This window comes from Drosophila novamexicana, unplaced genomic scaffold (assembly GCF_003285875.2).
Source record: "Drosophila novamexicana strain 15010-1031.04,08,12 unplaced genomic scaffold, DnovRS2.1 tig00001089-arrow-arrow-pilon, whole genome shotgun sequence".
Taxonomy (NCBI): domain Eukaryota; kingdom Metazoa; phylum Arthropoda; class Insecta; order Diptera; family Drosophilidae; genus Drosophila; species Drosophila novamexicana.
Window position 1 is genome coordinate 861621 of NW_020824841.1, and position 13551 is coordinate 875171.

Below are 13551 nucleotides of genomic sequence, written 5' to 3' on the forward strand. Positions count from 1 at the left end.
GACGGACAGGCAGACATGGACATGGTCATGGCTAGATCGACTCGGCTATTGATGCTGATCAAGAATATATATACTTTATAGGGTCGGAGATGCTTCCCTCTGCCTGTTTCATACATTACATACATATTATTCAAGACTCTCTTCTTACGACTGCTTCAGTATACTTTATATGAAAATAAATCAAAATATTTAACAATTATAATTGGGAATGTTCAGTTAAAAATATAAAAGAAAATATGAATCAAGAGCACGAGGAATTTGTTCGAGGAGGTAATCGAATCAATGAATTTTGTGTATGGCTTGCAAATATTTGTACTACACAAATTTAACTATAAGTCTTCAATTTAAATGTTTTTCTTAAACATTGAATTTTGTGTATTTGGTTTATCTATTATACGATGTAGTTCTAGCTATTAAATTCTTCTTTCATATGAACTGTTTTATACCATAATAAACCATTTAATGTGTATCCGGCCCAGTAAAGTGAATTTAATACGAAATTTAATGAAATATGTAAAATTGTATTTAAATTTGCATTTAATGGAAAATTTGGCATATTGAAATTATTGGAAATATGCTGAAAATGCCGGCAAGTGAATTAAACAGAGCTCAGCGTTTATGAACGGAGTATATCGAGCATATAGTATGCTCATATAATGGCTGCCGTTCAATTGTGAAATGTACAAATGAAATTCTCAGAATTCAGGCATTCCTTGCCGGCAACTTGCAAGCATTTCCATTGCTAATTATGTTGCCACATGATTTGCCAAATAAGCCGCAATGGCCTCAATTTGCTGCGGCAAGTTGCACTCGCCAGCAGCAGCTGTTTGTGTCCCATGCCACACAGTTTGCCGAGGCAATGCTCTTCCACAAATGCTGCTCAAAATTAAGAAGTCGATCAGGCTCAAGCTCGGCATTTAACGCATTTTAATGGAGCAGGCTGACTGAAAAGCCAGGATTCAAAGGATTTTTTTTGGGAGCTCAGCGAGCGGCTCTTGAGCTAGAGCAGACTCGGAATCGAAATGCAAATAAAAAAATGGAAATGGGGCTAAATGAAAATGAATGCGATGGCTGGCAGCATTTGTGGTATTTACGCAATTTACGGATTTTTAGCTATTAAGTGATTTCTTTAGATTTTCCCACTCAACTGTGAGCATCCTCATATAATTTGGCAAGTGCCATTTTTTGTCAGTCTGTCGGTATTTTTTGTTGTTGTTTTTTTTTTTTGTGGGTTTTGATAAATTGCGGCAATTTCATTTGTTGCACTGTGCGTTGTGGTTGCGCGTGCGAGAGCATTGAGCCTAAGGCCGAGGGAAATTTATTGCCCGAAAGGCAACAAATCTTTGGCCAAGACTCATGTGTGCCATAGAAAAGGAGAATAATTTGTGCTCGCATTTGAGTAATGCTTCTTTACTTATTGTTTAATACTTAAAGTTTAAACGACTTTAGAACTTACCAATTTAAGCCAAATGTTCGTGATGAGCAACTGATTCTTTTCATCCTGCAATGAAATAATGAAAGTAGAAAAATAAGCTATGGAAACATACTCAATAGGAAACGAAATTGCATTTGTGGCCATTTACAATAAAATTACACTAACTTAAATTTTTTTGATGTCCCATTTGAATATTTGTAAAGCCCAGACAGACAATTGAGAGCATCCTCGAGCTGCTGCTACTAGACGTGTATTCAAGGTAAGCCCAAGAGCAGCGGGCAATCGAAATAAATTCAAATCAAATCAAAAGAAATTATTTTTCATTGCCATTCTGTCCAAACAGTGTCCCGTTCAGTCCTGTGTGCACACACACTCGGGACGCACACGCCAAGCTCTCGAAGTCAATAGAATGCAAATTAAATTTAAACATCTCGAATACTTAACAAACATTTATGGTCATTTTATTTAGTCATTTTGTAGAGCAAATCTTACTATTTGCTGCCAGTCTTATTCAAATTTATTTTTATCATACACTCGTTTTATTTTTGATACACTTTCAAATCGATAACAGTTCACCCTCTTCTTGGAACTGGTTTGTGCTCAAATTGCACATTTTTTAACCGTAATAACACTTCTTACCAACATTTTCCAACGAAACGAAAACTTCAATTATCACAACCTTTTGAGCAATTATTAAATCCATGTTGCTTGAAAAAATGTTAAAGTGTGCATTTTAAATTTGTGGCGACGCCAGATAGTTCGAAGAAGAAGTGACAGTAAAAGAATATATAGAGAGAAAAAGAATGAAGGAGAGAGCGAGAGAGAGAGAACGAAAGTGAAAGAGTTATAGAAGAGAAAAGAGCCGAGAGAGAGAAAGTGGAAGAGGACGGAGGAGGGGAAGATAGAGGGGAAGAGAGAGGGAGATGGAGAGAGAGAGAGAGAGAGAGGGAGAGTGAGAGAGGGGGAAAGAGGGAGAGAGCGAGCGGGGGAGAGTGAGAGAAATACAGAAAGAAATAGTGATATAATTATAGAGAGAGATAGAGAGATAGAGAGAGAGAGAGAAAGAGAGAGAGAGAGAGAGAGAGAGAGAGAGAGAGAGAGAGAGAGAGAGAGAGGGCGAGCAGAAAGCTTGTTTCTGAAGCAACAAAGAACAATTTTCTTTCAATAAAAGAACAGCAAAGGTCTGCAACTTTTAGTTCAGTTAATAAAATCGCATAGAAAGGCGTTTTATAAACTGTGCGGCAAGATGAACTAGCTGAAAACTGAACTGAAAAGCGACACACAGGCAAGAGTATATGTGCTTGATGGACTCAAGGATTTCTTCTTCTACCCATACCACAAGTTTATTTATACGGCCCTTAAGTAATTTGTGCTGCACGCCCATCTCGAATATTATTATGTATTTATGCAAATACAAAGAAGCCTGAGAGAAAAAAAAATGACTGAACCATTGCTAATGGAATTAGTTGGGAGTGACCAGAGACTAAAGAAAAAAAATATCTGCGTAATTTTAGTATTTCATGGAAATCTATTGAATTGATGCCGAAGTTTGCTTGCAAACAGAGGCAGCCGATTGACTTTGATGCTTGCGAGTAAATAAGATTGTTGGATGAATGAATATATTTCGGATTCAATGATTATCATTCAGTTATGAATACGCACCGTTAGAGGCATTGATAAGTACACAAAGCAGAGGCCAGCGTACGTCAGAGCCAGAGATTGCTGTTGTTGCTGCTCATTAGAGAACGGAAATCAAAATAGACAATGAGATGGCTAAATTGCATTCGAGGCGTTCGCTCTGTCGATTCATTTAGCCAAGGCCGTGACTATTTGCATGCCATTTTCATATTCAAAATGAGGACAGTTGTTCTTGTTTTTTTTTTTTTTTTTTGTCGGGTTGGCCTGTCGGTAGCATATTTATGTAGCGCAATGATTAACATATAAATTAAAAATGAATTCGTCGAAGTGATGCTTTCGTCAAACTTTGCTGCCGGCCATTTGCCAACGTGGCCCGCATTCGAAAGTTGCCCAGTTGAGCGGGAAAACAGGGCCAAAGAATTCTTGGACTTTCGCATATTGGTAACAATGTTTGACCTTTTGGCTTATTAGGGTTTTCGCTCAGATGCTACTGCTGCTGCTGCTGCTGCTGACGCTGCGGCTGTTTGTGACCAAACGTTGGCATTTTGTGGCCAAAAGCCAATTTGTAAGTGGCAACAACAGAAATCGACAAACAGGCAAATGGCAATCCCGCCCCAGCCCGTGTGCCAAATCCTCAGTTTAGGTGACGAATGTGTGCTTGCGGTTAGTTAAATGGGAAACTAAAAGCGCTGCCCCAAAAACAGGAAATCAAGCCCAGCAACAACAACAAGAACAGCAACAACAGCAACAACAAGAAAATCAACGCTACGAAGCTGTTTTAAGGCGGATGTGTGCGTGGCCCCAGAGAGCAAGAGTAGGAAATTGTACAAGATCTGTTATAAATTGTAAAAAGGTTCCCAGTCCCTAGCTCAACAGCAGCCATACACATAGATACAATCACACATACACACACACACAGACACACTCACACATAGAGACCAAAACGACCGCAAAAGCAAACCAGATGAAAGCGAAGAAAATTGGCAATTGGATGAGGTGAATGCTGAAATGTGCAACCTCACAATCAAGGCTCCGTTGCAAGAGTGTGAACGAGTCTGTGTGTGTGTATGTGTGTGTTCGTATGTGTGTGTGTGTGTATTGTTAGCTAACTGACGTCTGCATAGCTTATACTTCTAATTATGATCAGACATCAGATTTGAGGAACGAGTACAAGAGTTATGCTGGCTAATAGAAAGAATATTTTCCAAATATATATATTATTACGTTGCACACTATAATTTTCTATATATTGGTTGCGTAAATGTGTGCAAAATTCACAAACATATATTTAGTGTAAACAATTGCCATGTCCACAACACTTTAGGGTATTTGCAGAAATCGTTTTATTATTAATTTTGTGTGTTGTTAAATGGACCCAATTGTATATATGAAGAACAACAACAAATGAAACAGGTTCAACATGAAAATAATCGTTGACAATTGTCATTACAACATAATACTTACAACACACAACTCGTATGTGTGTGTGCGTGTGTGTGTGTGTTATCCCTCAGGTTTAATTGTAGTCGTTTGTCTCATATGAGTCTATCGCTCTGATTGTGCAATGATTATAAATACATTTTTTGTACTTTTCTCTTTTTTTAGTTAATTTGTCAGCGTTGTCGTTTTTATTGTACGTTCAGTTAAATGCAAGTCATTTGTCATGTACATGCGAACTGCATGCAACCGTCATCAAATATGCGCCAAGCTCCCCTCATTCAACACATAAATCTCTGCCGCATTACAATCAGTGCAAAATTGTTTGCCTTTTGCCAGTTCCCGCTTACCCACACACACATATCACGTATACGCCACAAATATTTCTATTAATGGCAGTATATGGAGCATTCAGTCATAATTACAGAAATTGTCAAATGCAAAGCCAAGATTTCGTAATCAATAGAAAGCAGCGGCAGGGAATGGCTTGTTAGTGCCAGGTTTACTTGCATCAAAATTCAGAGACATTTTTGCAAATCATCTTGAAAATATTGAAGAAGGCTGCATAAATCATTAGTTTGGTAGAATTCAACAAAGCTCTTATCTGTAATATATGTATATCTAAGTTTTTCACCTATTTTACACATTAATTAACTTGGGCCTGGGCCACGCATTGATCATCAATCAGCCAATCAGCCAAAGTCACCAAAAACAGTTTAATATGTATTAATTGGTATTATTTTTATTTCGAATTACAGCTCCATCAATTATTGATTGCAATGAAAATCAGACTATTTGAATAAATTTATGGATGGCATTTGTTTGTTCAGCTCACCTAGCGTTGATGGATGTCCACGAATTACACGCCTTTATTGATGCATGCATACTTATTTGTTGTTTTTGTTTATTTATTTATTTTTTTTTTTGCTTTTCACTTTGTGGCTATACATATTTAATGTATTGTTAAAAACACTCAGTGAGCCGATGACTTTTAAACTGAATAATGAAATGCATGTACATATAAATAGACATGTTTTTTGTTTATTGATAATCCTTAAGCCTGTACTGAATTACATTTTCAAATAAACTATACAGAAATATATATAGCATACTTTTCGGAGCTATGCTCAATAAATTTGCCGCCATTTTGTTAATTTAATTTGTAAGCAAGACGACATTTAAATTGATTTGAATTGAATATTCTGAACGCGCCTGATTACTTATATTTTCCTTATAAAATAATTTTTGTGCTAGTCTATTAGCATAGATTAGATGGGAATAATCATGTTCTATTTTGATTCAGTTCGTTTCACATTGTTAAATATCGAGTCAGAATAGAACGAACGCTAGCTAATGTACCTTGGTAGTTGAGGAACCAAAACTTGATTGGCTATGGACGGTCTTATAAGAGAACAGGTGCCCAAGCCCGTCAGTTCTCTGGCAATGCCCATACTAGGCGAATAATTGAGGATAAGATCGTAGAAAAGCGGCTTGCATATAAAGTAATGTCTTAAAGGATGCTGGCATAAAATGTCATAACCTAACATTAAATTTACATGAGACTAAGAAGGTAAGTTTGAGGCAGTAAAAACAGAAATAGATTAAAAAAAAATGTAGAAGTAGTTTATAATTGTTTTTGTCACTATTATTGCTTATTTTTAGTATCATTCATATTTAATTTGTACAGTGAAAGGAGCTGATTCATTGCTGCAAAGTGCCGCCTGCTAATGAGAAAAACAAAGCCCAAGATTGCTGCTGATGTGCCGATAGTTGGCCAGTTGGCCAGCTAGCCAGCTGTGTTGGCCAAGTCACGTTACTCTTGGCCTTGTCAGCGGACAAGCGGTACTTGGCGACCGAGGACTGCGACTGAAAAGGCGCACAAAAGCCAGCTGCGCGTGCCATCGGCGTGCAAATGACAGCACACACAAGCAGGCACTACACAAGCAGGCGAGCGAAAGCGAGTGTTGAGCTGCAAACACATACACACGCACACTCACACGCACACGCACACGCACATGCTCACACGCAAAAGGAATGAGCTTTAGTAAAGGCAGAATTCATTGCCATTGCCACGGGTATTAAATGCAGTTTTTAAATCACAAACTCAACACACACATACGCACTCACACACACGCACACACAAGAGCAGCAGAAGCTACGTCGACGTTGGCAGCGACGCCGTTGCTATTGACATTGCTGCCGGTATCGTCGCCACCGTCGCTGCCGTCGCTGCCATCGCTGCCGCTGCCGGCGGTGCTGCCGCTGTTTCTAAAGCAAAAGTTGCTCTCCGTCTCTAGTACGGCTAGGTTTTAAGTTCCGGTGGCATTTCGTTTTATTTTTTTCGCCTTCTTCTTTTTTTCTCCACTTTTTATTGCCATTTCTTTGGCATTTCGTGCTGGGTGATAAGTTTTCTTCAGAGGAAATTAAAAGCGAAACGACGAGCGCCCATTTGGTGGACGGGTGGCTGCTGCTGCTAGCACACTTCCGTTGTGTGTGGGCTGCTGACATTTGCCTTCACCTTGACTGGGTCGAGTTCACAGTGTGCGTACCTGTGTGCCCCTGCCCCATACGAAAAGTATATATGTGGAAATAAAACTGTATATATATATACATATATATATATGCATTTGATATGGCAACACAAGCTGGCGATAAAAGTTGCTTATTGGAAAAGTTTAGCGCTGTTGCTTTAAAGCCAATTGGCAGCTTGGCTCTGATAAATGGTCGCGCGATTTAATGTTCAACCGGCCACACTACACACACTACACACACACATGCATACAAACGTGTTCGTGTACTTATGCCTGAATGTAAATATTGGCGGCTCTGTGGCCACAATGCAAAGCAAAGGCAACGGCAATGCTAGCCACATAGTCCCCAGCTTTGCCCACTTTCACGTCCAATGCGCGACAGAGAAGAAGAATAGAGAAATTAGTATTGTACGAGCTGATGCAAATAAACAATCAAAGCGCTTACAGAACTGAAACATAGACAGCTACAGCGACAGCGCTGCCAGCGTGAAGCTCTTTAAGCTCACGAGGCGCTAGCTTTGTTTTACAATTGTCTGTGCAAACAGCAGCTGAACGAGGAGCTGAGCACAAAAGTAAAACCACGCTAACTGGAGCAGCAGCAGCAACAGAAAAGCGGTACAGAAAAAAGCACGAGCACGCAGCGAATGCAAAGCTAAATAGCAGCAGAAACCACGACAGATGCAAACATAGCAACAACAACAACTAAAGCAACAACAACAGCAGAGCTGCACACAAACAAAGCAAGCCACAGTTGCCAGTAAATAGCGGAAGAGAAATGGATCGAGTGAGTGAGAGCGAGAGTGCATGTGGCTGGGCAGTGCAGCAGAGCGGAGGAGCGGACCATGCTCTCAGAAAAAGCCAAGCCGAAGCTTAAGCCCAAGCGCCAAGCTACTCGCTCTCATTCCGCGACTGTACTCTGGGCAACGTTAATTAAATGAAACTAAGTGTGCTTATGCGTGTGTGAGTGTGTGTGCGTGAGAGTGTGCTTGTGTGCGTCTGTGTATGGTTCTGCTCTGTGTCTGTGAATATGAGTGAGTCGGCATCGCTTCATTTAAAAATAGCTCCTTTGTGTATGCTACGGACCTATTTCGGTTGTGTAAGGTGCACGCACAAACACACTCAAACACACACAAACACACACATACACACACTCTTGCAACTGCATGCAAACAAACATATGTGTACGGTTCTGATTGCTACAATGTTTTCGAACGTGTGTATGTCATGTACACTGAGCAAAACAAATGTTTACATTTGCAGTATGTTGTAATTTGAAAGAGGAAAATAAGAATGAAAAAATGTATGTGATACTTAAAGCTTCCGATGATGCTCGACGCTTTGCGGCTTATTTTAATATTGTAAATAGTATGTTATATGTAGATATTTTTTAATCAGGCTTCCAGCAAACCCTTTTGCAGCTTTTTTATACAACTTTTCAGAAATCGAAAAGTTCTTTTACTCTGTATGTGTGTTGCCATGGCAAATAGTTGTAGCATTTTATTTTCTTTATTTGTTATGCTATATCAATTTGCAATTGCCAAATAACGCAAAGAGCTAACAAACAGACACACACCCATCCAATAACCATCAATTGTTCTGGAGAATGCAGACCCTAAACATTTTATCAGATGGCTGCCCATATTCTATGTGAAATAATAGACTTGTGCACTGATATTTTGTGTGAAAGTGTGTAACTGTGTGTGGGTGAGAGGGTGTCCTCATGAGTCAATGTATGGGTGCTGAAAATAAAACTTTTCCCAAACAATGCACAGCTTAAGAGGGGCATCAATTTTGCGTTGGAAAAAACTGCCCTAACTAAAGATCAGAGTACAATGAAGCTGAATCTGACTCCAGAATTGTTTCCGATTCCGTGCGGCCATATATCTATATATAAAACTGTTTGTCCTGACTGACTGACTGATTGGTGACCAACGCACAGCCCAAACTGTAAGAGCTAGGAAACTGAAGTTTTCAGTTACCTTATGTGATGCAGCTGCACGTTAAGACGGGGTTTCGGGAAACTCCACCCGCAAGTATGGAAAAATCGCGAAAAACCTTTGTATGAATCTTTTTGTTTACCATCCGATCGGCCTTAAACTCAATTTCAAAGTTCTTTGTTCAAACTCATTTGAGGGGTGTTTCACACTTTTCCTAAAATGTTTTCCTCCTCAGTGGAAATGGAGGTCAACGATTTGGTGGATGACGTTTCAAATTCTGAGATCTGTTTCACATTTTTCGCAGGTTTGCAAAGCATCCTCGATAAAAAGTGCAATTCAAAGATTTTTTGGTGAGGTTTTAATTTTTTCCGATTTGCTTCAAAGTTATTTTTAAAGCAATACATAAAAACTTAATGAATACGTGTTTCAACGATTTGGGAAATTCCACCCGCAGCAGTGGTAAATTGGCGGAAAACGTTTGTATGAAAGTTGTTTATTTGACGTCCGATCAGATTCAAAATCATTTTCAAAGCTTTTTGAGAACATTTATTTTGTACGTGCTACGGGCAAGGCCGGGCTATACTAAAAAAAATATTAAAATGAACTAATGATGATACCAACAACAAATGCATATAAATAGTACTCTAATGCGCAGTTAGACAGAGAAATATTCCATTCAAGAATATTCCATGTAATTAAATGGAAATAGCGTATGGAAAATGTTCTATTTGATTACATTGTAAATGGTTTTCATTGTGGAAAGCCGCAGCACAAAAAAGAATGCAAACCAAAACAAAAAAAAAACAAACTAATTGAAAACTTCAAAGCACATGCTAAAGGGGGCAGGTGAACAGAGAGCCAGATGCAGATAGATCTATATAAGTATAACTAAAGATAGATAAAGGCAGAGTTATAGTTGGAGCGGAAGAGAGATTGTGGAATGAAACGAAATTTAATTTAGGGAATCATTATTTGGGACACAGTTCGAATGATCCATGAAATTGCTCCGGCCTGTTCCCTGCCCGTATCCATTTGATGCAGCACCAAAATGTAATTTAACGCTGCCAGGAAACTGGCTTATTTATTTATTTTAATTGGATTTAATTGAATTTATTTCTCACCACAGAAAAACGCCTGTGAATAAAAAACGAGCAGAAGAATTTGCCAGCGTAATATGTGCATGGCTTGCCCCCCTGCCCACTGCCTGCCACGCTGATTACGCAATTATGCACTAAATTAAAAGCTTTTGCACGTACACGCACCCACACTCGAACACACACACACACGCACACAGAGACACAAGCATGTGTGTGTACTGTAAATTTCCATAGTTAGCAGTTCAAATTTTTCAGCAAATTTGTCAAAAAAAAAAGAGGAGGAAAATCAAACTTTGAAATGGCAAAACGAAACGAAAATGCAATGTGTGTGGGGCGAGAGGGAGTGAGTGACAGAGAGAGCGGGGGTTGAAAAAGTGAGAAAGCGAATGGAATGCTTGATTGTTGTTCGAGCGAACTGAAAATGCATTTTCAAGCAAATAGTAAAACATCGAAATGCCAAAAGACAACTGCGTGTGAAATAGGGCAAGAGGGCCTGCACGCTGACCAGGGGCTGGCAGGGCAGGCGGCTGTGGCACGGCGGTTGCTTGCTTTGTGGCACTGCGTAAAATTAATATATGCTAAATTCAAGAGACGAGCCACAGTGCCAAACAGCGAGGGGCACTCAGCTGGTCAGAATGGGTCGGCAGATTGCATTGGACGTGCTGGCATTGGCGATAAATATTTTGTAAATTGGCCCGCATTTTGTTTAGCGTCAAATGCAATTTTAAATGAGCAGCTGCCACAGACAAAGGCAGCAAGCGGCGGGCGGCGACACGTTGGTTGAATAAAACTCAACAATTAATTAGAACGGCAAACAGGCCACACAGCACACACACACACACACACACACGCACACATAAACACACTCGCGCAGCGGTCAGTGGTCATTTGGTAGCGGGCCAGAGGCAGGCTTGCATTTGTTATTAAAATTAAACGGCTGTCAATTTAAATAATTGAAGTTTTACTATTTGATTTGACGTACACTTTTTTGATGTCATTAATTCGTTTGCTCCAATTGTCATATATATGTATATCTATAAATACATATATATATATATACTAGCGAGTATAGCCCGGCCTTGCCCGTGGCACATATGTTATAAAATCATTGTTCTCAAAAAGCTTTAGAAAGGATTTTGAAACTGATCGGACGGTAAACAAACTACTTTCATGCAAACGTTTTCCGCCAATTTACCACTGTTGCGAGTGGAATTTTCCAAATCGCTGAAACACGTATTCATTAAATTCTTCTGTAGAGCTTTGAAATAACTTTGATGCAAATCGGACACGACTTAAAATTCACCAACAAAATCTTTAAAATCCACTTTCCACCAAAGGCTTTTAGATTTTGCGAAAAATGTGAAACATGTATCAAATGATTTTTTATGTAGATCCTTGTAAATGAATTTGAGCGCGAAACGTGACCCACCAAATCTTTGACCGCTATTTCCACCAAGGAGGAATACATTTTTGGAAAAGTGTAAAACATCAAATGAATTTGAGCAAAGAACCTTGAAATTGAGTTTAAGGCCGATCGGATGGTCAACAAAAAAGTTGCATAGAAACGTTTTTCGCGATTTTTTCATACTTGCGGTTGGACTTTCCCGAAACCCCGCCTTAACGTACACCTTCATCACATAAGGTAACTACGGTGAAAATTTCAGCCTCCTAGCTCTTACGGTTTGGGCTGTGCGTTGATCACCAATCAGTCAGTCAGGAAAAACAGTTTTATATATAGAGATATGTATAATTTTTCTAGAAGAGACAACTCGAAATTGAAATTGACAGACAGCCGAAAAAATCACGTTTTCATATATTGTATAAAGACAGTAGAGTGCAGTAGAGTAGAGTAGAGTAGAGTTTAGTCGGGAGTGCCCGACTGGGGTATACCCTTAACATTCTTGGTGGCGGTAGTTATTAAGTGAATGATACTTGATCTGTATGTACTATTATGAAAAATACAGGTTCGACTTGGTGAAAAACCTAAAAAAAGTGCTAAAAAAGAACGAGTTTCGATATCAATTTCATCGATTGCTTGGAAACGGGCCAAGTTATCGATACTCGGTAACAAACTCGTACTGCGCGGGCACTAGAAAGACCCAATAAAAATTACATGTCTCTAGCTTCTATAGCTTTTATATCCCCGAACGGGCGCACGGTCAGACGGACATGGCTAGATCGACTATAAATGCTGATCAAGAATATAAATACTCCAAGGGGGTATATCTGCCTGTTACATACATTTGCACAAAAGCATTATACACTTATTCGTATTTTCAATAGATTCAGTTTATAAAATTCAAGGGCCATGCTGCTAAATGACATGCTCTTATATTCTGCATGCCATACGAGTTTTGTACACTATAACTATAAAGCTGACCATTTAAACACGTCCTGGCGAACTTATTGTTGATTTTTATATACATATATATATATATATATATATATGTTAAAGTATATATATATATATATATATATAGTATATATATATATATATATATATATATATATATATATATATATTTACCACTTTAACAGAAGTGACATAAATAAGTGAATGTCCTTTTAAGCGCTTATGCGACTGGCGTGCAATTAATTAATGATATTAACTTTTTGCTTTATTTCATTTATATTTTTTTTTTTTTGTGTTTGTTTTTCTGCGGTCAACCAAGCAAGCGCCAGCAAGCAAACATATAGCACAAGATACCATTGCCAATGATAACAGCAACAATAATATAACCAACAACAAAAATAACACTCACTGCGGCCATGGCAGAAAATGGCGTGAATTGTCCACGAAATTGGTTCGCAAGTCGAGCAAAAGTCTCGTTAATAAACGCTGCACACACACCCGCACACACACACACACACATACGCAAATTGTGACTGCTTCATGTACGGTTATATATGTATATGTAGATGGGCATACAGACTTATGCATTTGCCAGTCTCTATGGACCTTCAGATACTCTATGTAGAGCTCAGGTATTAACAAGCTGTATATATTTAAATATTTTAACAAGTTAACCAAGAAGTTGTACTATATTCCGATCTTTAGCCAGTAAAATGTCTTAGTTCATGTTTATTTCTAGGTTCATAAATTACAAAATTAATGAGAATAAATACTAACTGTTTAACGAATTCAAGCCATGGTATACGATCAGTCAGTAATTGAATCTATTAAATCGAATTAAACTATTAATTGAGATGCAACCAGGACGTAGCTTTTAAGAATCGCATACCCTGTGTAAGGACTTTGTTATTAACAGGGTACAAATAGCGTGGAAAAATTATTAAATAAATATAGCACTCTTAAACAGCTGCCCAATTCCAATTTCGTGTCCAAAGATGCCAATGAGAAGGGGTTGGGGAGGCTGTGTGTGAGCGCAGGGTGTTGCGGCTTGTAGTATAAAGTGCTTTTGTTTATTTGTATAATTTATTGCAGCTCGCTGTTTTAGCGGTAGGCGTGGCCTGTA

The 13551-nt window shown here is 38.7% G+C and overlaps 1 protein-coding gene across 1 annotated transcript in view; it reads right to left on the reverse strand.

Moving 5' to 3' along the window:
• Positions 1-13551, reverse strand: part of LOC115766344 (neuronal acetylcholine receptor subunit alpha-7) — a 128012-nt gene that overhangs the window by 51731 nt on the left and 62730 nt on the right. Inside the window, exon 3 of the mRNA XM_030710238.1 lies at positions 1457-1501. Within this exon, the coding sequence (XP_030566098.1) occupies positions 1457-1501 (45 nt within the window). The remainder of the gene's footprint in view (positions 1-1456; positions 1502-13551) is intronic.